Source organism: Lates calcarifer, linkage group LG10 (genome assembly GCF_001640805.2).
Source record: "Lates calcarifer isolate ASB-BC8 linkage group LG10, TLL_Latcal_v3, whole genome shotgun sequence".
Taxonomy (NCBI): domain Eukaryota; kingdom Metazoa; phylum Chordata; class Actinopteri; family Centropomidae; genus Lates; species Lates calcarifer.
In genome coordinates, this window is record NC_066842.1 from 525,699 (window position 1) to 551,899 (window position 26,201).

The following is a 26,201-nucleotide window of genomic DNA, read 5'->3' on the forward strand; positions in this document are numbered from 1 at the left end:
TCTCTCCATAGAGTTTCACTGAGTTTACATCCGGGTTTTTTCCCTAGGCAATGGGAGTCGTAGCACCACCGTTCCTTAGGCAAAGTGAAATAAATTCGCCGCACCGACACAAAAAGTAGTCCGCTTTTCGAACACATTTTCCCGTCACGCGGCTTCGCTGATCGGCTCGATTTAACCAACTTTAACAACAACACACGCCGATATCAAACGCTTTGTCGCGGATAAACGAGCATTAGTTGGACGGGTAAGTAGTTTTTGTCCCCCTTCCTCCAGCTCCGGAGCGCAGGGATCTGTGCTGTGCTGAGGCTGAGCTGAATGAGATTGAAGAAGAGTTCTTCTTGTTTTGTAGCTTCAGTTTCTCTGTTTTTACACAAATTTGACTAAAACTAAATATAAAATAGGGCAACAAAACAGAGCCGTGCGGGAAGGAGTCAGCCAGGCTGTTTGTACGCTGTTATTCCACCGTGGATCGGCTTCTTATAGATATATATTTAATTAATCTAGAGGAGGACTGCTGCTGAGTAAGTGCACATTGGGGCTTTTTAATTTCATAACTTTAATTTTCTCTGTTGTCAAACTTTACCTGTCCTCTGCTGTCCGCCTGTACCGGGGTGTCGGAGTGTGTCTGTGTGCAGGTGTGTGAGCTGGCAGCCGGTGTTTGTCTGCATTCAGCGCTGCTCCGGTGTGTTTCTGTGTGTTTAGCTGCTCTGTTTCTTATTCTAGGAGTTGATATTCTGGAGGACAAGGGGCCGATATAACTTAGACCCACCGACGCCCGCTCGGTGTCATAATTCGTGAAAGATGGCGTCTTTTGGGACTGTTCCTGTGCGGATTTCTCTCCCTCCTCTGTCTTTTTTCCGCTCGCACCGCGGCCCGCGGCGTTATTATTCATCTTCGGTGTAAGTTATCAGCGTGGCTCGGCGGCGTTAGCCAGCGCAGCTAACAGGATGGTTAGCATTAGCGGCTACCAGCTAACGTTATCCACTTGTTCTCGGTAACGTTCCTCAGCCTCCTCACACGGAGCAATGTCGGCGGAGAGAGAGGGGGAGAGAGAGGGGGTCGGTTCGGATGGTGTAACCGCCGCCGAACGGTCCGAGGAGCCCGGTAATCCTCGGAACCATGACAGTTAGAGAGGATGAACCGAGGCGGGTCGGATGGATGTATATAAGCGGAGCGTCCAGACGGCCAGGGCGGGTTAATAAGGAGGTTATAAAACATTTATCTCGCCGCCGAAACAAAAAAAACACTTTTTCTCTCAGTGTTTGAACTCCCGCAGCAGAAGCTCTTAACGGCTTTCATCTTGAAAACCTCCATTTTAGCTTCATTTCTTCCCTTTTCGGGCCCTCTGCAGCGGCATGTGATGCTGATGGAAGTTTATCCAGAAAACTTCATGTCCCACCCAGGGAGCAATTACTGCAATTAACCACCAGCCTTTACTCACTGCTGGTAACTGAGTAGTAGTACTGCTAGTACTGCTAGTACTGGTAGTACTGGTAGTACTCAGCTGCTGGATTATAGTACAGTTTTCAAATACTTGTACTTGGATGTTTTGGGATACTTCATACTTGTTCTTGACCAAGTGTTAGGGGGGAATATTTTACTTTAGTTCCTTTTCATTTATCTGTCTGATGTACTTTAGTTACTAGTTACTTTGGAGTATTTTAAGCAAATGTACTCAGCAGTGTAAGAAGTATTCAGATGTGATGGAAGTTTATCCAGAAAACTTCATGTCCCACCCAGGGAGCAATTACTGCAGTTAACCACCAGCCTGAGTAACTGAGTACAGTTACAGTACTGTATTTAAGTACTATTTAGAGGTACTTGTACTACTTTGTACTTTCGTAGTATTTCCATTTTCTGTTCTTTATACTGGCTATGTTTCAGAGGGAAATGTACTTTTTACCTTGTTACATTTATTTGACAGTTGTAAGTAACTAAGTAGTAATAGTGGTAGTAGTAGTAGTACTGGTAGTACTCAGGTGCTGGACTTGAGTACAGTTTTCAGATAGATGTACTTTACTCAGATATTTCCATTTCATGTTTCTGCATACTTGTACTTCACTATATTTGTGAAGAGGGAAATATTGTTCCATTTCATTTATCTGTCATTGTTGTAACTAGTTACTCTGCAGTAATGAAAGTAATTGTACTTATTCTGAGGTACTCAGCAGTGTGAGAAGTATTCAGATGTGATGGAAGTTTATCCAGAAAACTTCATGTCCCACCCAGAGAGCAATTACTGCAGTTAACCACCAGCCTTTACTCACTGCTGGTAACTGAGTACTAGTACTGGTAGTAGTAGTATTATTAGTGGTAGTACTGGTAGTAGTAGTATTATTAGTGGTAGTACTGGTAGTAGTAGTAGTACTTGGGCACTGGACTTGAGTACAGTTTTCAGGTTTTTGTATTGAATATTTCCTTTTTCTGATACTTTATACATGTACTCCACTACATGTCAGAGAGAAATACTGTTACTTCTGGGATTACTCAGTAACTTCAAGTAGTCTGATAAATAAATAATCAGTGGAGGAATGTAACTAAGTAGAAGTCTACTCTATTACTTTATCAGGATTGAACCTGTTGAGATTTTTTCAGTTATTGATCAGTAATTGATCAGATTTATTGATCAATGATTGAACCTGTTGGAAACTACTGGTTTAATCTTTAACTACAGTTTTTATTTAATTAACCTGTAATATGTATTTTACCTTAACACCTTTATGTGAAAAGTAACTGTAACTGTCAGGTAAATGTAATGGAGTAGAAGTATACAAAAGTAATAACAATTTAATAAATTATCAGCTAGAGAGGTCAAATACTTTTACTTTTGACACTTCTGTACTTTATTTACTGAAGTAGAGTTTGAATGCAGTACTTGTACTTGTAATGGAGTATTTCTACACTGTTGTAGTAGTACTTTTACTTTTTCAGTTGTTGTTGAATCAACTCTGACTTCAGTCTGTTCTGTAAACTGACCTGTTAGCTCAGTCTGAGGCAGTAGTGTAAAGTAATTAAGTACTTTTTAAGTGCATGTACTTCAAAAATTGTACTTAAGTAAGTAGGTAATAGTACTTAAGTAGCTGTACTCTGCGATGAGGGAAGAAGTGCTTTATACCAATGTAAATATGTGGCTGTGAAATACTTCATACTTCTACTCCACTACATTTCAGAGGGAAATATTGTACTTTTACTCCATTACATTTATTTGACAGCTGTAGTTACTGGATACTTTGTAAGTAATTGTACTTAGAGTAATAGGTGCAGTTTTTTTGGCTTTCAGCTAATCAGTATTTTCCCCAAGTACTAGTACAATACTGCTTATGTAAGTACAAGTTGAGGCATTTGTACTACAAGTGCAACTACACAAAGCTGGTACTTTTACTTCTGATACTTTAACTACAGAAAGCTGATACTTGTGTACTTTTACTTCTGATACTTTAACTACAGAAAGCTGATACTTGTGTACTTTTACTTCTGATACTTTAAGTACACAAAGCTGAGAATACTTGTGTACTTTTTCTTTATGGAAGATTTTAAATGCAGGTCTTTTTCTTGTGTATTTATACACTGAAGTATTTGTACTTTTACTGAAGTACAGAATCAGATTTTTCTGATGAAAACTGATGAAGCTGAAAAACTAAACTTCTTCTTTAACTGCTTTTATCCATCATTGATCATCAGCACATAAACATTAATTAATAGAGATGCATTTAAGGGCCAGTTTATTTATCATGGAAATCACAGCTCTCACGTCCTGATCAAACAGAAAATAAATAAAAACAACAGAATTAACAGATAAAAACTAAAGTTGACAGGTCAAGTAGAAACATGATTTATAAAATAAAATCAGACGCCTGTAGTGAAACATTGTGTTGTATTTATTTTTTTGTTATTGTGGAGTAAAGTAAATAAAGTTTTATTTTTTACAGGATCAGAGTTTGTTATTGATCCTGAAATGATTTTTGATCAGACTTTCTTTGTTGTTGATTTTAAATGGTTTTTTTTAACAGTGAGCATTTGTTATGTTTGACAGGGCAGCACAGAGGGGTGGAGTCCAGTCCCACAGCCAGGTGGTGAGTCCTCAAACCTCTGTCTGTTCAATTATAACAGTAATGGATTACAGCTGCATGTAACTTTAATTCCTTATTGATAAACCAGGTGAACATATTACATATAACCAGTTTTTCCTTTGATAATGATTGAGTGATTTAATGTGAATGTTCATGTAATAAGTTACATTTAAAGAGTAAAGTTAAATATTCCCAGTTCAAACTTACATTTAAATTATTTAGTTAAAAACACTTAACATATTTAATGATGAATAGAAAATAATGAAATTAACTTAGTTCTAGTTCTACATGAATAATTAAGTAACTTTTAACTTATTTTAGTTTAATAACTCACTTACACTGTGTAAACTTTCAGTAATAATGTAATTGGAACTGAAGTGTAAGTAATATAAGTAATTTAAGTAAGTTAAGTAACTTCTAACCAGTTTTATTTTACAGTGTAATGTTAGAAATAAAGTAACTAAACAGTAACAAAGTAAAAGTACATCATATTATTATAGTATAAATACTATGAAATGAAGAAACATTTTGTTTAATTTGATAAAACTTTATTTAGATTTTAATTCAGTTTTTTAACATTTTTTGTATTTAAACATAATAAGTCAGAATTAATAAGTTTCAGTAACAATAAGTTACATTTAATGTGTTTTAATAATGCATCAGTTTAATAACAATAATGATAGTGTAGTAAAATAACCTCCAACATTAGTCTCATGGTAATAAAAGACTTTATGTTAAGTGACATAAAACCTGTTAAATCACAATAAAAACCTTCTGTTCTCTTTGTTTCAGTTTAATTGTGAATAACTAAAACTAAACTAACTTTTTTCCTTTTTTCCCCAGCGGCACTTTAATGCTTCAGTTGGATGGTTTTCCTACTGGAGACGGTGTTAAGGTAAAAACACAGTATTAGTTACAGTAATAATACTCTTGTAAGTACTTTGTAATGTCAGTGTAGTGCTGTGTGTGACGGCGCTGATGGTTCGACTGGTCGTCCTGTGACCTTGTTTGACCTTGGCGGCCGAGTGCTCACACGGGAAGTCCTTATAAAGCTGTACCTCTGGTTGCCATGACAACAGCCGTGACCCCGGCCCCAGTGCTGCTGATTCCCGTTGAACCGGCCGTTCAGACCTCTCTCCTTTCCCCCTCTGTGCAGGCTGATCGATCGGCTGGCAGACTGACTGGATCCATGATGGAATTACAGACGTTACAGGAGGCTCTGAAGGTGGAGATCCAGATCCATCAGGTGGGTTTCCAGGATACTGGGTTACTGGGTTAGGAGAGTTAGTCCCTGCTGCACCTTATTTATTTATTTTTTAACGTTCTGACTGTGTCACAGCTCTGATCCAGCTCAGGGTCCAGGTCTGGACCGAGGACCAGTATCAGAAATATGAGCTGGTCTTTAAGTGTTGACGCTCTGTTACTTTTTATTTAATGAATTTAGAAATATAAAATCCAGAAATATCTGAGGCTCCGTCCACACTAAAACATGTTCATTGTGAAACTCATCACTGTCGCTATGGTTACGCCTGGCGTTGTCACTCCTCTGGAGACTTTTGGACCCATTTTACTTTGAAAACTCCAGGGTTGTGTTTTAGTCTGGATGGACAGAATGACACAGACGCCCACGTTCACTCCCTGATTGGTTCTTAACAGTCACAACATATCCTGACTCCTGATTGGTCACGCTCCCATCACGTGACCCATTTCAGTCTCGACTCTGGTGACTGAAACGTGGAGGATGAATTACAGAAGTTCCTGACTTCACTGTTTTTAAATTTCACAGTATTTTCTGTAACTAATCAACCAACTGCAGAGTAGACGATCTACTTCCTGTTTACACCTGCACATGCCCAGTGTAGGTGAACGGCCATGTGATCAGTGTTTTAAGGTGTCTTAGTAAAGATGGAGATTATTTCTGTGTTGTTAGCTGTGTGTAGTTCGTCATATTACAGTTTCATTTTGTTTTGTTTGGTCTTTTTTTTTAAGGTTATTTTTTTTGGGCTTTTCACCTTTATTTGACTAGGACAGTGGAGATGAGACAGGAAACAGGGAGAGAGAGTGGGGGAATGACATGCAGTAAAGGTCCGGCCAGACCGGGAGTCGATCCGGGGACCAGCTGCTCAGGGCACTTAAGCTGCACCCCAACCATTCGGCTGTGGGGGCGCCCCAATTTGTTTGGTCATTTTAGTGGTTCCTGCTCCATCTTTGATCGTCACAGTAATGACCTTTAACAGTTTAAATTCTGTTGATTAAGACGATAAGCTAAGGGTGTTTTAATCTACCAACCTATCACACGGCAGCATTAACATACACACTCATTTCCTGACCTACTGGCGGTAAAGAAAGCTGTGGACGAGACAGAAACATGAGTGGAACCGACAAGAGGCAAGAAAGTGAAGAACTGACTTAATCTACTGAACAGGAAACTGTTCAACAAAGGTCACAGCTCACTGATTATATGGAGGTGGTTTGGTTTCATTAAAAATGACAAAGTCCATGAAGATGCTGTCCTAGCAGGGCTAACATCTAGCAGGGCTAATAGCAAGCAGGGCTAATAGCTAGCAGGGCTAATAGCTAACAGCTAACAGGGCTGCACCAAAAAGTGATCAAAAAGAAGTGTGGATATAACAAAACTCAGTTCCTTCCTCTCAGTTAAAGACATGATGAGGCTAAGCAGAAAACGATGGGTTCAGGAAACTGAAACTGAAGTTCTGGACTGTAGCTACGAACTCCAGACAGGAAATGCTTCTCACAAACTGCTGAACTGTCTAATCTGCTCCTCTACATAGAAGGTCCTATCAGAGAAATCTGTGATCGCAGTCATCACAGGTTTTTTTTTTATTTATATTTTTTGCAAGTTACCACACAAATTAATAAATTATATTCTCAGAGTTTAACTAATGAGCCCACTGGTTTCTTTAGGCTTCAGTCATTATCAGGAAACTCTTCACACTCTCAGATTATATATGAAGAGATAATAATCAGTGACCAGACGATGGAGGACGGGAGCATCTTATTTCACCCAGATATACAGTAAATCTCTGATCTGTGAGAGTGATGGGTGTTGTTTTGCTTCCTGAATGAGCAGGTGCAGTCATCAGGTTGCAGTTCTTGATGGTGACCAGTAGGTGTCAGTATTTTTCTGACTGTCTCTTGTCATCTTCTACAGAAACTGGTTGCCCAGATGAAGCAGGACCCTCAGGTAAACCCAGCACCTGTTTACGTTTCTTTACTTTAATCATAGTCGCACTAATGTCTGCACATTCCCACCAACACCACCGTGAGTTTTAAAATCAAAGTCTGGAGTTCGTTATCTCGACAGACTGAAGCACGAAGACGTTTCACAGTTTTCAGCAGAGTTCTTTTTTTTTCAGGCTCAGACTAACTGGCTCTTGTTTTCAGAACGCAGATCTGAAGAAGCAGCTCCACGAACTTCAAGCGAAGATCACAGCGCTCAGCGAGAAGCAGGTACATTATTACACCATGTAACACACACACACACACACACACACACAGCTGTTCAGGCTGTTTCTCTAAATGAGGATCTCTGTCTGCAGGAAGCAGCAGCTTCTGAGTTTAAATGAGGAAGCGTCTGGTTTAAAGGACACTTCCACATTTTCTTCAGGTCTGTTTTAAAACAACAGTGAGCTGCACACATGAACACTGAGGCTGTGATCGGTCGTTTTGTCTGAGTCCTCAGAGTCAGTGATGGAGGATGAACTGTACGGTCCTCACTCTGTGGCTGCGTCTGAACTCACTCCCTGCTCTCTACACACTGAGTTCACCATCTTGTAGTTCTGTCTGAATGGATAGTGGGAATTATTTTACCTTATACTGGACTCAGTGTACAACTGATGGTCACTGACCAAGCAATATATCCCATCATGCACTGCGTGCACGCTGTGAGAGAGTCCATTTATTTGTACAAAACGTTTCAACAACAAGACAATTCAAAGTGTTTCAGAGTCAAACAGAAACAAACAAACAGACATTCAAGGACAGTTAAATCTAGTTATTAAGGATTTTAAGGTTATTATGCTAAAATACAGTCAGACAAATAGAATATGAGAATAAACGTTACAGTGCAGAGCAAGAATTTATTTTAAGCCTCAACTTTGATTCAATAAAAGGCCAACTGAAAATATTGATTATCGTCCACCAGCTGACGTTGATCTGACACGTTTTAACTGTGTGACAGCAGCGATGTAATTAAAGAGAAAACAACCTGAATCTGAAAGTGGTTTAATATTTTACTGATGAGGCTGCCGCTCGGTTCAGCTGGTGACCTGACATCCACAGCAACCTACTCAGCAACCAGCTCAGTCCATGTGGGGCCACGTAGCTCACTAGAGGCCGTAATTAATCAATGATTAGCTTTTATTAACTATTTATTCTCAAACTGTTGATAGGTTTCTTCTCTTTCATATCAGGAATGTGCAGTTTGACATATGTGTTAACATCATCCTTATTATAAAGCAGGTGAATCTCTCCAGGGAGTTTTGATTATTTAAACCACAAGGAGGAGCAGTTCTCCTTGTGCAGTCTCTGCTCTGTTCAGGGGGTCGAGACATCTTATGGTACTCAGGCTGAAATGTGCAGTTTGTGTTTATGTTTTTTCTGGATGCAGCCACATCCAACACTTTAATCCTGGACACTTATCTGAGCTCAGTGTTTAGTCCTCCACATAAAACTCCCTGGATAATGAGCAGAGGGAGTGAATGAGTGACTTCAGGAGTTGGTGTTGGACACATCAGGAGGAGCTGCTCCTCAGTGTTTTCACCTCAGGAGCCTTCAGATCAAAACTCATCTCAGTCGAATCAGTGCTCTGTGATGATACAGGAAGTCAAGTTTTAGTAAGTAAACTACGTCTGTCTCAAACGTGTCTGATGGAGCGGATGATTTCTGTTTTAAAGTCGAGAGGAAATGATGAGCTGGTGTTGCAGTGGTCAGAGCTGTCAGCTCTCAGGAGGAAGGTTCAGGGTTCCAGTTTGTTTGTGGTTTCCTCTGACTTCCTCCCTCAGTCTAAAGGTGTGAGTGTGAATGGTTGTTTGTCTCTGTATGTCGGCCCTGTGATAGACCACTGACCTGTGCACAGCTCCAACCTCTACAACCCTCGAAGGACGGGAGGTAAAGCTGATGATGATGAGCTGAGTGAAAATTAGGTGATCAACTGGACATTTAAATATGTCAGTTTGGTTTTATTCCTCGTGCTCACAGTCACTGCGTTTGCAGGTCGTTGTATCTCATTAACACCTTGAGGGAAATTCTTCAACTTTGGTACAAACGTTCATTTGGACTTGAGGATAAACTGATTAGGTTTTGGGGGTCAGAGGTCAAAGGTGGAGACGTACAGGAGGACTGTCGACTTTGTCTCCCATCACGTCCAGTGAAACAGCTGAAAGGAGGGGTGTGTTTGTGGTCAGTCGGGACAAAAGAAATTTGGGCGTTGGCCTGAAAAGACCTGTGAGCCTGTCCTTTAAAAAGCTCTGAGTTAACCAGATAACCAAATAACCAGTTAACCAGTGTGTTTGAGTCCAGATGCCTCAACATCTTCTTTCATTCCGTCTGAAGACTCTTTGATTTCTCTTCACTTCTCTTCTTTTGTTGTTGCCCGTGTTTTTATTTTTAACCACTTTCAGCCGCCTCCTATTTTTATCTCCTGCCTGCACATTGTCTGTTTTAGTGTTCATGTGTTGCTTTGAGATGAGTGTAGAAGTAGAACAGCTAGTTGTAGAATAAGAACGAGTGCCTTTTAAATCCACTGTTAAGAACACTGGTGTGTTTTCTGAGGTGTTCAGATGGACGTGTTTGTCTGTGAACGCTGGTTTGAAGTTTGACAGATTCTGGGTAAAAATAGAAAACAGGGTTTGTATTTGTTCACAGGCTGATTATATAATGTCTAACAGTTCCAGTGTTTTCTCTCTCTGAGCTGATGGTGACAGGAAACAGGAGGAGGTTAAAGGTTGGACGCTGGAACTAAATGATCCTTGCAGCTGTGTGTGTTCAGGTTAGCTTAGCTTAGCTTAGCTTAGCAAAAAGACTGTAAACAGAGGGAGAGAGCTAAGCTGGCTCTGTTACACCTCATGTGTTTAATGTGTCCACGAACAGAGATGGAATAATGTGACCGTGTGGTTTTAGAGGGAGGCGTGTCCTGGGACCAGGGACGGGCACTTTAATTAGTTTTTGAATCGTTAACACGCCCTCCACCCAAACCAAAACATTAATGATGAAAATAATGAAAAAGACATGAAACTGATCCATCAAACCAGATTCATGTTCCACTGATTCCTCTTTAACTACAAGTCTAACTGAAGATGTTGATGATTGTGTTTAAAGAAATCAGACTGCTGTGTTGAAGAGTTTCTCCTGTTCAGAGCTGAAACTGCCTTTAAACCTGTGGATGTGGTGTGTGACTGTGAACTAATGCTTCTTCTCAGAAGCTGCTGTTCTTCAGCTGTTCTCGTCTTTACAACATGAAGTCTGTCAATTAAAACCTCAACAAGTCCAAGCTTCTGACCCCCCAGGTCCAGAATAAACAGTGAAGTTTTTAGTTGATTAATTGACAAGTTGATCGACACTAAATTAATCTGCAGCAGTTTCCATTATTCATCATTACGTTCATGTTGTTTCTCCACAAACGGCAGAGGTGAAAGAGTTTGTGCAGGACAAGCTGAAACCTGGTGTTTGGAAATGTGAGTGAGACGCTGGAGAAGTTTTCTCTGTGGACAAGTTTGAACTGGTCAGATTCCTGCAGCAGCTCCACAAACAGGCTGCAGAGCTTCATTCACAATCCTCCTGTTTTCACTTTCCTTCAGTGTCACAGTCAAACAGTTCAGCTGCTGGTAATCACACTCTGACTGACTGTGATCAGATATAAGGCTCACAGCTTAACTCACCGCACTCAGTCCACAGCAGCATTATACTTCCTGTTTGCCTGCCCCAGAGCATTATGGGACTGTAGCTCTAAATTTATGTGAAGGGGAAATTACCTGTATCCTGAAATAAACAGATTTTTCTATGTAAGAACTGAATATTAAACCTTCATTAAAATATCAACTGCAGTTCAGTCGAGCTGAGTAAAAACTGAAACTAGAAATCAACATGTTTTACACATTTAACACATTTTTAGATCCCAAACCACAGAAACAACATCCTGCTGATCGTCTCCATTCATAATCACAGCTGATGTAGTTTGATGCTTGGAGCTCTGTGCTGGGACAGTCAAACCTGAGCTACCTGCTGCACAGGTTAAAGACAGAACATTTGGGTGAAGTGCTCCTTTAAAACCCAGCGGCTGATAGAGAGTGTGCAGACTAATCCCTGTGTGATGAACGTCCCTCAGCAGCAGTTCTGAGCAGATAAAGTTGTGAACATCATTAACTGCAGGCTCAGGTCAAACTGCTCTGAAAGCAGAACCGAGCTCCGTCTGGTTTTTCCTTCATGACTGTGTGTTGCTGCGTTAAGTTGCTGCTTGAGAGTCAAGTGTTGCTAAGCAACAGATGGGTTTTATCTTTTGATTGTGAAGTTGTACGTCAGTGCAGCTGTGTGTGTGTGTGTGTGTGTGTGTTCTGTTTCTTCTTCTTGTTATTATCTCATAATGAGTGAGTGTTGTCGTGTAACAGCCAATCAGATCAGAGCAGTGACTGTAGCCGCAGCGATTATTGATTATTGACCTTTTCAGCGGAGTCACTGATGAGTGCCTCCTGCTGTGGAGGTGTCGGCGCTCGCTCCTGCCTCCTCTCTGACGTTATGTTTGTCTTTTACAAACGGTCGATGCAGCAGTTCTCATCATGTCAGAGTGAATTCATGAACAACAGCTTCCACCTGACGAACCTGAAGAGCCTCGAGATGAACGTTAAGATTTCTTTTATTGCTGAATGAAAATGTCGAGGAGACACCAGGCAGCTCAGAGTCGTGTTTTATTTTGACACGAACAGACTGAAACTCAGAGGTGGTGACAAATTAAAAATATTTACACACTTGAAACTTGACATTCGACGGCTCGTTCCACTTTTTTTAGCTGCTTCTCAGTTCACACATACACACAGCTTAAAATGACCAAAGCACAAAACTAATGGAGGAAGAGACTTGATGAAAACAGAGAGCAGAGCGACTCGTTTCTGTTGTCCACTCCGTTAACACGAGTTCTACCTGCTGAGAGCTGCAGGAACACACACATGTAAAGAGGAAACTACAGGAGTTATAACAGACTGACAGTGTCAGCAGCCCGGCAGGAGAGACGTGGTGTGCTAGGATTTTATAACTTCTGCTGTTTACATGTTTGTAGCAGCAGGAAAATTATTATCACCACTGCAATGTCATGAAGTAGCAGTAACAGGTCTCTGCAGGAGGCTTTTAATTTGAAACAACGCTCACAGGAAGTGGATACAGCGGTAGTACCTGGTTGAGACCTAACCCTAACCCTCCTCCTCTCGTCTCTCCTCCCTCAGAAAAAGGTGGTGGAGCAGCTGAGGAAGGAGCTGCTGGTGAAGCAGGAGCCAGAGGCCAAGCTGCAGCTGCAGGTCCAAACTCCTCCAGCAGGTGGCGACATCAAGCCGACCAACCTGCTGCAGAGCCAGCAGATAACTGGAGGACTGCAGCAGGTGGGAAACACCATGGAACAATTTTACAGCTCATGTTTGACTGATCTACTCTGAAATATGAAGCAAAGATGAACCAGACAAGGCTTTAAATATCTGAGAGTGTTAAGACGTATTTAGATATTTGACTGAACACACGTGTGAAGAAGAGTAAGAGAAGAGAGAGAGGAGGAGAGAGAGAAAATAGTCCCCAGCAGATTCACTGTTTCCTCCTTTTTAAAAACTGAGCTGCTTTGAGTCTGAACATGAGACTTGTTGTCAAGAAGAAAACATCTGTTGTGTCCAATAATCTAATGAACTGACATCAAACATACAGCCGTTTGTCGTCAGAGTTGCATTCTGGGAAATGTAGGACAATAATTACCTGGAGTAGAAGTGAGAGGTGCAGGTTTCAGATCAGCTGTGTGACGGGTTAAATTCTCCTTTGACAGACGCTGACCGTCACGCCGGTCCTCACCACGAAGACTCTACCTCTGGTGCTGAAAGCTGCCGCCACGCCCGCCCTGCCCGGCTCCGTCCTGCCGCAGCGCCCGGCCACCGTCGCCGTGGTGACCACGGCCATCACCAAACCCGACTCGCAGAACGCCCCCATCAACCTGCAGGTGGCCAGCAAGCTGACCGGCCAGAGCTCGGAGCCCGTCCGACTGGTTTCCAAAAACACCATGGTGGTAAGACCCCTCTGTTCCCGCCGCCGTCCCCGGTCACGTGTCATCGCCTTCCTCTAATCAGACTTATTGATCAGTGATGAGTGTTGTGATCTGTAGAGTTGTGGGGTTTTAAACTGCCTTCGGGGGGGTAGAGAGTTAAAGTGTCCCTGCTCTGAGTGAAGGATGTTTCTCTTCTCACACGGCGAGAGCTCGAGCAGGCTGAGGTGTGAGTGGTGGCCAAAGCAGCCGGACTGACCGGGTCCAGGTTTCAGATCAGTCCTGTGGGTCCAGTTCATCTCACAGCAACACGTTTGTGTAAAACAACAGAGGTTGGGAGCAAAGTGTGTGTGAAGCTGCTGCAGTGTTTACTGTGGTTTTCATGATGAACCAGTGCAGAGTCTCTGTGATTCAGAATCACATCCTCACAGACTGAAGGGATGTCGTTTAGACTCTGTGCACGCTGATGTCTGTGAGTCCAGACCAGTGTTTTAGCTCCGTATCAGAAATAACCTCTAAGACGCCTTAAAACACTGATCACATGACCCTTCACCTACACTGGGCATGTGCAGGTGAAATTTAAAGACACCGAGGTCAGAAACTCCTGTAGTTCATCCTCCATATTACATTCACCACTGAGAGTCCAGGCTGAAATGGGTCACATGACTGGCGTGTGACCAGTCAGGTGAAGGATACATGTGACTGATAAGAACCAATCAGGGTGAACGTGGACGTCTGCGCCATCGTTTCTGTCCGTCAGACTAAAACAGGTCCAACAGAGTTTCCTGAAGTCTCAGTTTCAGGAGCTCGAAGACTCATTTTAATACTTTTTAAAACTGAAACATATGAATCAATGAATGAATCGTGAATTTAGCAGAAATTATTTTTTCATTGTGTGTCATGACGGCTGTTAGCTGAGCTGCTGCTAACAGTGGTTCCTTCAGTGTTGATGGATCAGGAGCTGGATCCTCCTCAGAGTCTCCTCCTCTCCAAACAAACAGAGCAGCTGATTCAAACCAGTAAAACTCTGGAATGAAACAGTTTGATGTTAAGAGTGGATGTTTCTCTGGGAGGATGTTGAGTGGACTCAGGACGTAGAGAGCAGCTGTTTGTTCAGCTTGTTTCTTTACTAAAGACGTCTGACGGTCTAAAAAGTGACGGTGAAACAGAGAAGTCAGGCCTTCTGACCTACAGCCTCACAAATGACAAAACCAGAGTTTTTGAGCGTAAAAGCTGAGTTTTAACTTGATCTATTTAATGCTGGAGAGTTTGTCTGACACAACAAATCAATTCAGACTTAAACACTGTTGGAAATGTTGGAAACCATTCTGGAAGTCTCACAGCTCCATCAGCTGACAGCTGATTGTGCTCAGTGAATCTGAAGGTGTTTAAACAGCTGAAGCTTCAGGTTCCTCCTCTGTTGTTGTGCACAAACGTTGGTTATTTGTTGTCAGTAAGAACAGAACGAGTCCCGTCGATGGCGGGGATGTGAACTAACAGCAGCGGACATGTCAGTGTAACAGCAGCACAGATCCACAATCTGCTGTGGTTTTGTCTCAGGTGCAGGCCACCACCACCACCACCGCCCAGCCAATCAAAGTTCCTCAGTTTGTCCCTCCTCCTAGACTGACGCCTCGACCCACCTTTCAGCCACAGGTGCGTCCCTGTAAGACCCGCCTCCAAACCCTAACCTCCCGCCCCCCTCCCCCTCAGATCAGTGTGTGTGGCCCACCTGAGGTGACTCGCTCACTCTCCAGCAGAGGGCACCAAAGCAAACACCCATGCCTTGCTCCGTGGCACTAAAACATTGTTTGCTCTGTGCTGCCTCTACTCATCTTTTCTCCTCTCGTTGTGCTTTTTTTAATTTTCCAACTGACCTGTGAACAGGTTGTTTTAAAGGTTTCCTGCCTGTGAATGTGTGTGTGTGTGTGTGTGTGTGTGTGTGTGTTTACCTTCTGTGGTGAGAGCTTGTTTTCCTGCAGCTTCTTGGTATTTTGTTTTCCTGGCTGTTGGTGTGTTTTAACCCTGTCAGTGCAGAAATGTTGGTGGTGTTTACCTGAGCTGAGTGATGCCACTGGGAGCTCTGGCTGGTTTGATACTGGAACCAGTAGCAGCAGAACGAGTTTCAGTGGCCGAGTTAGTTTGAATTAAAAACTATACAATCACTGAGACTCTTTACGGAGAAAAAACAATGATATCGACCTGCAGAGTAGATGAGCAGCAGTGAGAAGATAAAAAGTGTAAATCAGGTTTAATATTTCTGCTTCAGTTCCAGCTGTTTGTCTCCAGATGTGACAGGACTGCAGTCGTATCAGCAGAAGCTGCAGATGTTCTCTCACTGTTAGAAGTGTTTTAATAACTAAAGAGAGTCAATAAGAAATTCATTTCTTTTATATAAAAAATCTGAGTATTCTTATTTTAAATCAGTGTTTTTAGTGCTGGGACGTTTGAAGAAATGTCTTTGATTGATCATCTGGAAAATCAACAATCAATTATCAATTAATCATTTTTCTTAAACTGAAAATGTCTGTGGCAGAAAATCAGCTGCTAATGAAAATGTGTTTCTTCTGAAACAAAGACGTTAAAGTTTAAACAGAAAGTAAAACTAAAGTTTTAGTCAATCATATCAAATGTTAATAAAATATATTGATAAAGGAAAAAATATAAATTAGGTTATTTAACGCAGACAAACTTCTGCTCTCCTCATGTTCACCTTCCATGGAAGTTTAACCTGTTAGATTGGAACAGCGCCTCCTGCTGGTCACTGCCACACAGTGAACATCATTATGTTGACTTCACTGATAGAAACGTTTTATTTAAATTAGATTATTGATTAATTATACCCATGAGTCAGGAACTAGATCATCATCATGAACACATTTTATCAACAAACATCATATGTTGGTCATGTATTTGTACTGTTGTTAACAGTCGTACTAGAAGTACTGTAGTATATATGTTCAGAGCAAACCTGAAGTAAACAGTGGTACTATCAGAAAGAAAGTAAAACTTAATGAAGAGACAGAGAAAGTATGAGTACGAGTAAAAGTAGAACCAGCAGCAGAATCTGTAGTACCAGCAGTATCAGTAGTAGTGGTAGTAATAGAACGTGTAGTATTTGTAGTATTAGTATTGCTGTCAGCAGTAGAGTCGGTGTGGCTGAGGCAGAGCTCCACAGTGTTGTTACTCAGCAGCGTCGAGTCACCCCGGCGCCGTTTTCTGATTGGCTGTCTGTCGTCAGCAGGTCAGGCCCAAACCGGCCACGCCCACCAACATCCCCATCGCCCCGGCCCCTCCCCCGCCCATGATGGCGGCCCCCCAGCTGCTCCAGGGGCCCGTCATGTTGGCCACCAAGCTGTCGTCCTCGCTGCCCTCGGCGGCGCCCATCCACCAGGTCCGCATCGTCAACGGACAGCCCTGCAGCAAGACTGGCTCCGCCCCCCTGACCGGCATCGTCATCACCACACCCGTCTCTGCCGCGCCCGCCACCCGCCTCGCCAGCCCCGCACAGGCACCCAACCCTGCCCCCGTCCCCACCCTGACCCCCACCCAGCCGATCCAGATCAGCAGCCTGACCACTGAGCCCAAGGTAAGAAGAGCACCTGAGTACTACTGCAGTACAGTCTCAGTACAGTCTCAGTACTACTGCAGTACAGTCTCAGTACTACTGCAGTACAGTCTCAGTACTACTGCAGTACAGAGCTCTGCAGACTCATGGATCTGAAATGTGATTGTTTATTAAAAGTTATTGACACTGACTTTATCTCCTTGCCCCCCCCCCCCCCAGCAGACTGTTAAATCAGGAGGTGGAGCCGAGCAGAAGGCCGTCGTCAGCCTCTCCTCCTCCTCCTCCTCCACTCCTCCACTGTCTCCAGCTCCCAGACCCAAGAAAGAGGAGAACCCAGAGGTATGATCCACAGAGGGAGGAGGAGGAGCAGAGGGAGGAGCAGAGGGAGGAGGAGGAGGAGCAGAGGGAGGGGGAGGAGCAGAGGGAGGAGGAGGAGGAGCAGAGGGAGGAGCAGAGGGAGGGGGAGGAGGAGCAGAGGGAGGGGGAGGAGGAGCAGAGGGAGGAGCAGAGGGAGGGGGAGGAGCAGAGGGAGGAGGAGGAGGAGCAGAGGGAGGAGCAGAGGGAGGAGGAGGAGGAGCAGAGGGAGGAGCAGAGGGAGGAGGAGGAGCAGAGGGAGGAGCAGAGGGAGGGGAGGAGCAGAGGGAGGGGGAGGAGCAGAGGGAGGAGGAGGAGGAGCAGAGGGAGGAGCAGAGTGTCGTCGTGATTCTGATGATGAAACTGATTTTGTTTTTCTCTGCAGAAACTGGCCTTCATGGTGTCTCTGGGGCTCGTAACACACGACCACTTGGAAGGTGAGTGATCTCCCTCCTCATGTGTCTGCTCCCCCCCTCCTCCTCCCACCTCCTCCCACCTCCTCCTCACCTGCATATGTACATTTCAGCTTTAAAGTTTTAACGTGTTAATTTGCAGAAATCCAGAGCAAACGACAGGAGCGAAAGAGGAGAACGACGGCCAACCCGGTGTACAGCGGAGCCGTGTTTGAACCTGAGGTACAACAAACACAACAAACACAACAAACACAAACAACAACAACAAACACAAACCATTATAGAACTGACACAAGAAGAAAGAAACACCTGTAGGTGTGTTGTGCAGTTTGTCCAGTGTTTGTTACAGAAGTAAAATGAACATATATCACAGTTCTTCACTTCATGTTCTGGAGGATTGTAGACCTTTGTAAACGACCAGTCAGGACTCTGTTCCTTGTATATGGTCTGAAATGTCCCTGATTAAACTGCTGAGGAGCCTCACACAGCGACAGGCTGTAAACTTTACAACCAAACCACAAACTAACTGTGGCGTTAGACACTGATGTAAACAGGGGACAGAGTGATGCAGCAGTGTCCAGGTGTCGGCTGAGTTTCACCTGCTGAGGAATATTTTCACAAAGTTAAACAGTCTGAAATTTAGTCGGGTTCAGCTCGGTCTCTGTACCTGACACTCGTGGTCTGTCTCATTGACACTGAAGGAATCTCTTCAAATTCTGCACAAACTGTCTCTTGGACAAAGATTTTGGTGGTCAAAGGTCAAAGGTCAAAGGTCCTCACAAAAAAAAAATCTTTAGCCTTAACTTAAGAATTCACACGCTAATTAAATGACTGAACTAATTAGTGGAGATGACGAGGAGTAAACCACAGAGGTTAACAGTCCTGAAGCTTCACCTGTGGATCAGGGAGAAAACCCTTGATTTCTTATAAAAACATCTCGATGTTATTTATATTTACATATATCACATTTGTTTTCCGTCACTGTGTCACTCGTCCTGCAGCGGCTCTGCTTTCATGATGTATTATAGCATCACATCGTTAATCTGTCTTTGACATGTTTTTCTTTCAGAGGAAAAAGAGCGCAGTGAGTTACCTGAACAGCCCTCTGCACCAGGGGACCAGGAAGAGAGGTCCGTATGAAATACTGGTCTACAGGTCAAAGACGCTGTAAACTGGTAGAAACAGAACAGAGTCAGGAGGAAGTGGTTAGGATTTATCAGAGAGATGTATGAGAACAGAGGCAGGTAGAGACTGAGAGTTGTTGTTAAAGCTGGTGGAGACTCAGTAGACAGCAGTAGATACAGTAGAATAGAGACTAATCTGTTGCTCAGTACTAATAACAAGCTGTAAACCCTCCTCCTGCTGCTTTCTGTTTCCTGTCGCTTCACTCAGGTTTTATGTCTAAAGCTGGATTTATACTTGTTTGTCAGAGCGCTGCAGAGACTCTGAGGCTCCGACAGAGCTGAAACCAGCCTCCTCCAAAATGTTAATACACGAAACAAGGACTGTGACGTTTCAGCTCTTCTATTTTTTGACAAATTAAAACAAATGCCTAATGTCATCAACTTAAAATGGTGATAAAAGACTTTAGTACTGAAAGTCTGAGATGTGTTCAGTCAGTAGGTTTAGAGCTGAGGTCGACAACATCTTCTCAAATTGATGTCAAATAGAAAATATCCAAAAAGGTTCAGATGATTTTGATTAAAAAAAAAAACAAAACATTTTGTCGGAGCTACAACAAATGATTTGTTGATTAATTATTCATTTCTCTAAGAATTCTGATCCTCATCAGTCGTCATCAGTTAAATCATTACGCTGTTGTTAAATTTATCAATAGAGTCTTTTGGTTTTTGACTGTTGCTCGGACACAGTAAGACACTGGATTTGTGTTCATCAGTGTTTTTGATAATTAATCATCAAAGTGATCAGTCTCGTAATGGAAATGAAAATAGTGACTAGCTGCAGCCCGAGCTGAACGACACAGTAAGGACAGGGTGGGAGTTTTTATCCTCTGGACCATCTCGATGAAGAAGTATAAATCTGGTTGAACATTCACACCTGATGTCCTCTCTGGGAGTAGTAAGTGAAATCAGCTGAAACAGAAGATTCCTGAAATAACTCCTACAGATTTGATGATCTTTGAATGAGGCGCATCTTTTCCTTTTCCTGCTGTTCTTTATTTTCACCTAAATCAGAAGTTTCTCTGGATTTTCATTTGCTGCTCTGCGGCCGGGAGTTGAAAGTCGATCAAGAATAGAATAAAATCATAGTAATTATTATGGGGGAATAACATGACTAACATGAATCGGCTTTTATAATATCACACCTCAAAATACTAAAATGGATTTGTAGCAGTTTCCACTTCCTGTGTTATCCCCTTTTTAATGACTAATCTTAGAGTTTAACATGTAACACTAATTAATTCCTGCTCAACCTCCATTGGACTCAGTTTTTTCAAGAGAAAAGACAAGAAATTTAAATTGTGTAACTCACAGTGTCAGATTTTAACACAGATCAGAATCTTTAAAGGATGAACTGTTCCTTTAAGTGGGGGGTGCTCTAAACTCCTGGTGACAGCTGATGATAATACCTGAGGTGTGTTAACATCTGACACGGGTCCACTTGTTGTGCGCTTCATAGTCGACTGCAGTAGGTTTGTACTCGTGCTCGGCTTCAGCTTGCACAGTCTCCTGCACTAACACTGCTGTCTGTGCTTCTGACTCCTCCTCTTCCTCCTCTTCCTCCCTTACCGCTCCCCTGTCTCATGCTAGCCAACGAAGACTCCCTTTCCAAGGTATGTCATACAGACTGTTTGTTTTTGTTTTTCCCCCCTCTCCATCTTTCTTTTTTTCTTTGTTTTCCGTCTTTGTTGTCTGTCTCATTTCACCCAGGTCGCCCACCCAAATACAGCAGCGTCCCGGAGCTGGGCAGCCTCACCCCGACCTCCCCCTCCAGCCCCGTCCATCCCCTCCCCCTGCCCAGCCCCAGCTCTGGGGATGTAAGTAACGATGGGGGAGACGGACAGTTCAGAGGGTTGGACACCCCGTCACACACAATCCTATTGGCCCAGTAGCTCTGTCAGTCATTTGCACCCCGAGACCTCCACAAACACGTCCATAAGTTTGTTGTGTCCATGTGATAATCATCAGTCATCAGTTGATTTTTACTTTGATTCAGCCTTACAAAGTGAACAGTGTCCTGTAGCCCAGAGCATCCATGAATAACTACTACTCAGAACACATCCTAACCCCCAAATGTCAAGTAACTTTTCTGTGGGCTCAGTAAATTAACACACCATGTCCATTAGGCATCGAAACAAGGCCAAGTGTAAACTAAACCAAACCAGATCACGGTGCCTCCCCCTGCCTTGCCTCTCCACAGATGGTTGGTGGGGCTCAGTTGAGCGGGGAAACTGATTGGTCCAATTCTTCCTCACAGGGAGACATCCATGAGGATTTCTGCACTGTGTGCAGACGCAGTGGCCAGTTGCTCATGTGCGACACGTGTTCTCGTGTTTATCACCTGGACTGCCTGGATCCACCCCTGAAAACCATTCCTAAAGGCATGTGGATCTGTCCAAAATGTCAAGATCAGGTAACCGCATCAGCTGAGACTGATCCTGAGTCAGGGGGAAGGGGGTACCGCAGTCCAGAGAGGGGCCAATCAGGGCCAGTAGCTGTACTTGACTGTAAAAACTGCTTCTGCTGATCGGCCTTCTGCCACTCTGTCCTTAACTTTAGGACTGTTCAATCCTTTGTAAGCATATACATGATGCAGTATTGTTTTTTTGTGCTTCTGTCTCATTCATTGTCAGTAAAGATTGGCATCTCACATCCATCCACCCCATTGCTTGTCCCCTCTCAGCCTCACCACAGGGTGGTGGCTAAATTTGACTTCCTTAAATCTTTTCTAAGTCTCAGCCTCTGTGACAACTCAGAGCCTTTCTCTCCAGATCCTGAAAAAAGAAGAAGCCATTCCCTGGCCTGGTACCCTGGCTATTGTTCATTCCTACATCGCTTACAAAGAAGGTGATGACAGATTATTTTCTACCTTAAAACATCAGCTGAGACAGATGCAGACAGTTAGATTAACTGTTTTATCATTCTCTGTTTCAGCTAAAGAAGAGGAGAAACAGAAACTGATGAAGTGGAGCTCTGAACTGAAACTGGAGCGTGAGCAGCTGGAACAGAGAGTCAAACAGCTCAGCAACTCCATAACAGTAAGAAACACCATGAAGCAGCTGTAAGAAAGTAACTATACAGAAAAATAAGGCTTGCAAAAGTAGATTGCATTACTTGCACTACGGTCAGACACATTTTTGTTGCCCAGTTATTTAGAAATATTGCACTTACGAGTCTTATATCAGACCTAACCCTGTTGTCTTTCTGCCTTCAGAAATGCATGGAGACCAAAAACACCATCCTGGCTCGTCAGAAAGAGATGCAGCTTTCCCTGGACAAAGTCAAACACTTGATTCGCCTCATCCAAGCCTTCAATTTCAACCAAGCCCTGGTAGAGACAGAGGGTAAAGACGTCAGTGCCAGAGTCCAGGACAGTGCTGAAGGTGCACTGGGCTCTGAAGCTGCACCAGAGGCCAACTCTGTAGAGAAAGTGAAGGCTGCGAGCTCCTCAGCAAACAGCAGCACTGATGGAAACGACAAACAAGAGCAACATGGAGCCACAGGCAGCAACCAGACAGCAACAGCAGCAGGAGAAGACACTGACGGCCAACCCGTCCTGGAAGACAGCGCAGTCCTAGCAGCAGATACCAGCCCCAGTGTGGGGGCGGGGGGTAAGGCCGGGTCTGCTTTGGGGGTGGGGGGTAAGGCCGGGCCTGGTGTAGGGGCAGGGGGAGGGGGAGAGGGTAACACAGAGACTGGTGTCCAGCTGGATGTCATGGCTAAGCCTGAGACAGCTCTGGTGGTTGACATTCCCACCGCCTCAGTGGTTGCGACTGTTGCCACCACCAATGGTACGGCCGAGCCGGCGTGCCCTGACCACAGCCCTGCAGGAGACTGCACCACCAATGCCACCACCAACTCTGAGAACAAGATGGCTGCCGTCAACCCTCCAGAGACAGTGGTGGAGAAGAAACAGGAGGAGATCACTGACAGTGACGGCAGCAACACCAACAACAGCAAAACCTCAGAACCCTCCCAGCATTCTTTGCCAGCTCTTGTCAGCAGTTTGGACAATAAAAAGTAATGCTATGTCTCTTGAGTTGCGGGAATTCAAACATATATATAAAAAAAAGACTTTTGCTTGCACCGTACGGTGCCCTGAAGTTGCCAATCTGTATAAATGTTGTTTGTTTGCATTGTATTGTCAGACTGTGTCAATGGTAGATATACAGCCCAAGTCACATGGCTCTGGGAAGACGTAGGCTGTTCGCCCACAGAGCTGGGGTACAGGAAGGCCTAAGTACCAGTGTCATCATGCCAATTAGTGATAGACGTCAGTGGTGGGAATGCTCAAAGGGAGATTTAATTCATCATCACACCAGTGTGTGCCTGTTTAAGTGGCCCCTGTGTTCTCTTGTGGGGTGGGGAGATGGGTCCACATGGGTACGAAGATAACCGAGAACATGGAACCAAACATCTGTCAGGGGTTACTGGTCTAAAAAGCAGTGTTGTGATGGAGTACGAAAAGAGAACCTGTTCATCCCCTCGTCCCAATGAACTTAATGTGAACAACCTTTAACTTCTGCAGTCACACAAACCTGATCTCCTAGACCTCTAACCCAAACCATCTTTATTAACCCTAACTTTAACCCATAATCCTAATCCTGCCCTGTCAACAACAACCCCTGCTTCTTCAGATCTTAAACCAACTTCCTCATCAACCTACTGCTCAAACCATCTTCAGTCAAATAAAAACCATCATTGACCAATGGCAGGAACCTTCCCCTAGTAACTAAATCTCAAACTTACCTTACTCAGTCCTCAAGCAACATGAACCATAACTTTCCACCATTGCAATTCAACAATTTAAAATCATAATTTATTCTATCAGCCAATATCAGTAATCTGGCCACAGTAACTAAAACCCAAACTTACCTTCCCCAGTCCAGCAACAGGCTAAAGTAACCCTTGACCTGAACTCTTAAACCGACATCCCTCAGCGTCTCCAGTCAACAAAAAACCTAACCTATCCTGTTGACCAGTGGCCGTGACCCTCCCCTAGTGACTAAAACCCAAACTTACCTTCCCCCTCTTGAACCCATAAGAGCTCAGGATGCTCCAGACAAACAAGTTCATGCAAAGTGTAGAACACAAACCAACATCCCTGACTTTCAAATCAGCCTAATCAACTTACTTTCCCCAGTTTGCCAGCGACCCTAACAACCCTTACAACCCTAACCCAGTAAACTAAAGACTCTGCTCTCTCCCAGTTGCCCAGTGACCAAACGTCCCCCACCAATCAACAATCCCAGTTAACCTCCCCATCTCTTCCCCAAATATATCCCTGAGCTCAGGCAGAAAAGACGCTGAGCGTCGTGTTCAGCAGGTATGCAGGACAAGGTCGAACAGGCGCAGTAGCCTAACAGATGTTTTCAGTGGTGTCGGTCAAGTGTAGTGATTGAGTTTTCATTCGTGAGTCAAGTGTGTCAACTGTGAGCACTAAATGTGAAATTGCAATATTGCAATGTCAACACACAAACTATATCTGGGCTGTGTTTCTTTTTTATAGGAAAAGATATTCAGGTCTTCCTAGTCTTCAGAATAAGTGCTTTCTGTTCCTGAACCTGCTGGACTGGCATTATCAACACAAAAAGGAATCCTCTTTTTGAAGTGGTGATCTTTGCATTATGTACATTTCTGTTGAATCCTGAACTGCCAAAATGATGTTGTATCCAAATTCAGCAGGGACAAGTCCACTTACTGTATTGAAAGATCAAATCATTGGCGTTGTAAGATATAGATGCTACCATTTCAGAAATTGGAAGTCCCCAGATTGAGACAGGAGAGCTTATTAAACAATAACATTGAAGGAACATTTTTTCCTTGAAATGGAGGGATTTGTTGTATGAACCTGCTCCTTCAGATGGATCAGAAGGACGATACCACAAATCCTGAGATTAAAGCACAAGCTTGCTGCATTACAAAGAAGTGCTGAAGAGCTTTTTGTATGTTAATATGGAATTAAACAGAGTATGCATCTCTTTGTTGTGATGTGACTTATCCCCACATTGCCAATATTTTTCTAGGAGGAAATACAAACCTCTGACATTAAGGCTCAAGTCTAGTTCATATTTTCGGGAGGAGTGCCCGGGCCTTTGCTGTCTCAGAAACCCCTTCACCCCCTCACAGTTAGATTAGTGCATCTCTTTTCTTTCTGGAGCATGTCTGGGCTGAAATGTGATGCTGTTATTTGTTGGCTTGGTGGCTGTCAGTTCGGGTCTGTCTTTGTCTGGTGAACTGATCATGACTTCTGGCTTCTTGTTGGGTACGGGGCATTAACAAACTCTGGTCTGTTCATTAATGGTGCCTCTGGTTGTGCTGGAACATTTATTTGTTTGTTTTGTTTTTGCAATTTTGGAGCTTTTTTTGCTTAAATTTTAGTCGTCCAAAAACAGATTCACTCCTGAGATGCCCTGAAATGTGTTGATGGTGTTCACCTTTTCAAACCTTGTTATGTAGTAGATCATCACAGAATGCTTTTATTATTATTTATTATCTGTTTTATTGATATGACTTGACTGAGACTTGATATTTTTTGCCCATGCTAGCTGCATTAACTCTATGGGTGTAAGTGTCGGGCCGCCACTTTGGTCCAGACTGGAATATCTCAACAACTATTGGTTCAATACTTCATGAAATTCTGTATAAACCTTCATGGTCCCCAGAGGTTGAATCTTATTGTCATGCCCCCCTCACTTTTTATGTATCACCATCATGAGGTAGACATTTTTGACTTTTAGTGAAGAATCTAAACATCTATCAGATAAATTGGCTTAGATTTTAATACAGCTATTCATGGTGCCCAGAGGATGAATCCCAAAGACTGTCGGTGGTTCCCTGATATTTCTGCTATCGTCACCAGCAAACTTAACATCCTACAAGCTATGTTGATCCTCTGACGTTTCCCCTAGTGTCATCTTGAATTTAATATTTTTGGTTTTTAAAGAGGCTTGTTAACAACTGCTGGATGGATTATGATGAAATGTAGTTCAGACGTTCATGTTCCCCACAGGATGAATTATAGTAACTCTGATCACGAAATACCCTCAAGTGTTATCACTAATGTTAGCGTGCTAACAGGCTAAGCTAAGACAATGCACATGGCAAACATTGTACCTGTGTGTTAGCATTGTCACAGTGAGCATATTAGCATGCTTATGTTATTGTTGAATACAGCCTCAGAGCTGCTAGCATGGCTGTAGACTTGATTGATACTCATGGGGCAGGATTCAGTTTATAAACAACAAGATAATAAACAAGGATTTGTAAAATATAGACCTGCAGAGACATCCTATAATATCAAAATGAATTTGCAGGTAATTGAAGGGGTGAATTTGTTGTTGGGCGATTACAAAATAAGCTGTTACA

The 26,201-nt window shown here is 43.2% G+C and overlaps 1 protein-coding gene across 4 annotated transcripts; it reads left to right on the plus strand.

Moving 5' to 3' along the window:
• The first annotated feature begins 275 nt into the window (after positions 1 to 275).
• On the plus strand, positions 276 to 24,814 carry phf21ab (PHD finger protein 21Ab). 4 transcript variants are annotated; one of them, XM_018660326.2, is made up of 19 exons: positions 276 to 521; positions 4,034 to 4,073; positions 4,914 to 4,965; positions 5,227 to 5,316; positions 7,243 to 7,275; positions 7,476 to 7,541; positions 12,524 to 12,676; positions 13,105 to 13,341; positions 14,878 to 14,973; positions 16,562 to 16,906; positions 17,105 to 17,224; positions 17,625 to 17,676; positions 17,795 to 17,874; positions 18,722 to 18,782; positions 20,544 to 20,650; positions 21,091 to 21,246; positions 21,605 to 21,680; positions 21,768 to 21,871; positions 22,048 to 24,814. In XM_018660326.2, exons 3-19 carry the CDS (start codon positions 4,924 to 4,926, stop codon positions 22,855 to 22,857), a joined length of 2,628 nt encoding a protein of 875 aa, XP_018515842.1. In that variant the 5' UTR covers positions 276 to 521; positions 4,034 to 4,073; positions 4,914 to 4,923; the 3' UTR covers positions 22,858 to 24,814. The 4 variants fall into 4 exon arrangements, with proteins under 4 accessions (XP_018515842.1, XP_018515882.1, XP_018515908.1 ...); XM_018660366.2 differs by having other exon boundaries at positions 17,108 to 17,224; XM_018660392.2 differs by lacking the exon at positions 14,878 to 14,973 and having other exon boundaries at positions 277 to 521.
• Positions 24,815 to 26,201: the final 1,387 nt, after the last annotated feature.

Bases quoted from the DNA above. Each gene is read 5' to 3' on its own strand.
- phf21ab (XM_018660326.2), top strand. From the start codon at position 4,924: ATGCTTCAGTTGGATGGTTTTCCTACTGGAGACGGTGTTAAG. The intron at 7,276-7,475 runs GTAAACCCAGCA...TCTTGTTTTCAG, and splicing joins AGATGAAGCAGGACCCTCAG to AACGCAGATCTGAAGAAGCA. The intron at 7,542-12,523 runs GTACATTATTAC...CTCCTCCCTCAG, and splicing joins CAGCGCTCAGCGAGAAGCAG to AAAAAGGTGGTGGAGCAGCT.